The following is a 1,562-nucleotide window of genomic DNA, read 5'->3' on the forward strand; positions in this document are numbered from 1 at the left end:
CGGATCACATGTGTCGAGGGGAGGAGGAGCCGCAGGCAGCTGCCAGCTTGCCCTGCTCCCAGGGAGCAAGTCTTTGGGGAAACCAAGGCACCGACAGCTTCAACAGCCTTCGGGCATCTGGCTCCTGCTCCCTGCAGCTCAGCTTCCCCATCGGTCGGGGAAGTTTGGCTGGGCCCAGCCATGCCCCTGCCCTCCCACCAGGAGAGGGAGGAGGAGGAGGAGGAAGAGGAGGAGGAGGACCTCCATACCAGGTTCTCCAGCAGCACCGCCTGATAGGTGATCTTCGCCGTAGCCCGGAGCCCCCTGCGAGCAAAAGGCGAGAAGAGCATCAATCCCGTGGGCACAGCAGGATCCGGCCCGCAGCACCCCAGCGCCAGGGAGCACCCCCTTCCCCGTGGGGACAGGCAGCCCACGCTGAGCCGCAGGCGAGCGGGGCCACCAGGGACAGAGGAACACGCAGGGGAGGCAGCAGCGAGACTCCCCCTTCCCAGCCGTGCCCAGCCCTCTGAGCGACCCTCCCAGTGCCGTGCCTCAGTTTCCCCATCTGCGACACCACAGCAGCAACACTGATTTACCACACAGAAGGAGGACTGAGGGGGTCCTAATGCCGTAGGCGGTGGGGATAAACACCGGCAAAGGCGGTGGAGATGCCGGTGTCGTGCTGATCATCAGCCGGTCTGGCTAATTTGTACTGAGAGTCCTAAAGGGCTTGGCCAAGGCCACTGTCAGTCCCTGCCGCCGCGTGGGGACCCGTGGAAGGGCTCAGGCTCTGAGGAAGGTGGTGGACCCGACTCACACCCTCCACGGAAACACGTGTCTCAGCCACAGCTGGCCTCCGCACAGTGCGAGCTCGAAACCAGCCCAGCAAACGCGATGTGCTGTGGGAGAAGCCCCCTCAGGGCAGCCCCTGGCTGTCACAGCCAGGCAGGGGACCAGGCGCAGAGCTACAGTCTCGCCCAGCTCCCTCCCGCTGCCCCAGCCCGTACCGCAGCAGTGCTCCCAGCAGCTTGGTGACGTTGTCCGAGGACTGGATCACGATCACAGGCTTGGCGAGAAGCTGGGAAACGTCCAGCTGCACCGGAGAGGAAAGCAACTGCTGTCAGCGGGGCACGAGACCGGCTCGGGGACCCGCCGCCGGGACTCTCCTACCTCCCGGATGGCGTTCTGGTTCAGCGCCAGGATGAGCAGGGCCGACGCCCCCAGCACCAGGGCTCGCTTCATCTGCGGAGACAGAGGGCGCAGGCTCAGAGGGCAGGACAGACAGGAGGACGGGCAGCTGGGCCGTGCCCTCGTTCAGCTCCCGTCCCACTGCAGGGAGCAGGCAGCCCCCGGTGCCTCTCTGCCCTGGCTGAAGGGCAAGGAACCCAAGAGGGGCTGGCACTGCCCGGGAGGCCTGTCAGGGACGCCCCTGCCACCAAGCGCAGGCCAGGATCCCCCACATCTGGCGCGGAGATGCCCCAGGAGGTGCCTTGCGGGCTTGTGACCAGCAAACGCCATGGCAGCCCCTGGGCCAGACGGAGAGGGCCCCGGGCCGGGTGGAGAGTCACCTTACTGACGACGGC

At 66.5% G+C, this 1,562-nt stretch overlaps 1 protein-coding gene across 1 annotated transcript in view; it reads right to left on the reverse strand.

Moving 5' to 3' along the window:
- Positions 1-1,556, reverse strand: part of RNF215 (ring finger protein 215) — a 2,846-nt gene extending 1,290 nt beyond the window's left edge. The window contains exons 1-4 of the mRNA XM_009276360.1: positions 1,548-1,556; positions 1,150-1,221; positions 987-1,072; positions 249-303 (exon numbers count right to left, since the gene is read on the reverse strand). Coding sequence (XP_009274635.1) covers positions 249-303; positions 987-1,072; positions 1,150-1,221 — 213 coding nt within the window. The 5' untranslated portion in view covers positions 1,548-1,556. The remainder of the gene's footprint in view (positions 1-248; positions 304-986; positions 1,073-1,149; positions 1,222-1,547) is intronic.
- Between the last annotated feature and the right edge of the window lie 6 nt (positions 1,557-1,562).

The sequence above is a fragment of the Aptenodytes forsteri genome, unplaced genomic scaffold (genome assembly GCF_000699145.1).
Source record: "Aptenodytes forsteri isolate BGI_AS27 unplaced genomic scaffold, ASM69914v1 Scaffold129, whole genome shotgun sequence".
In the NCBI taxonomy this organism is placed as follows: Eukaryota; Metazoa; Chordata; class Aves; order Sphenisciformes; family Spheniscidae; genus Aptenodytes; species Aptenodytes forsteri.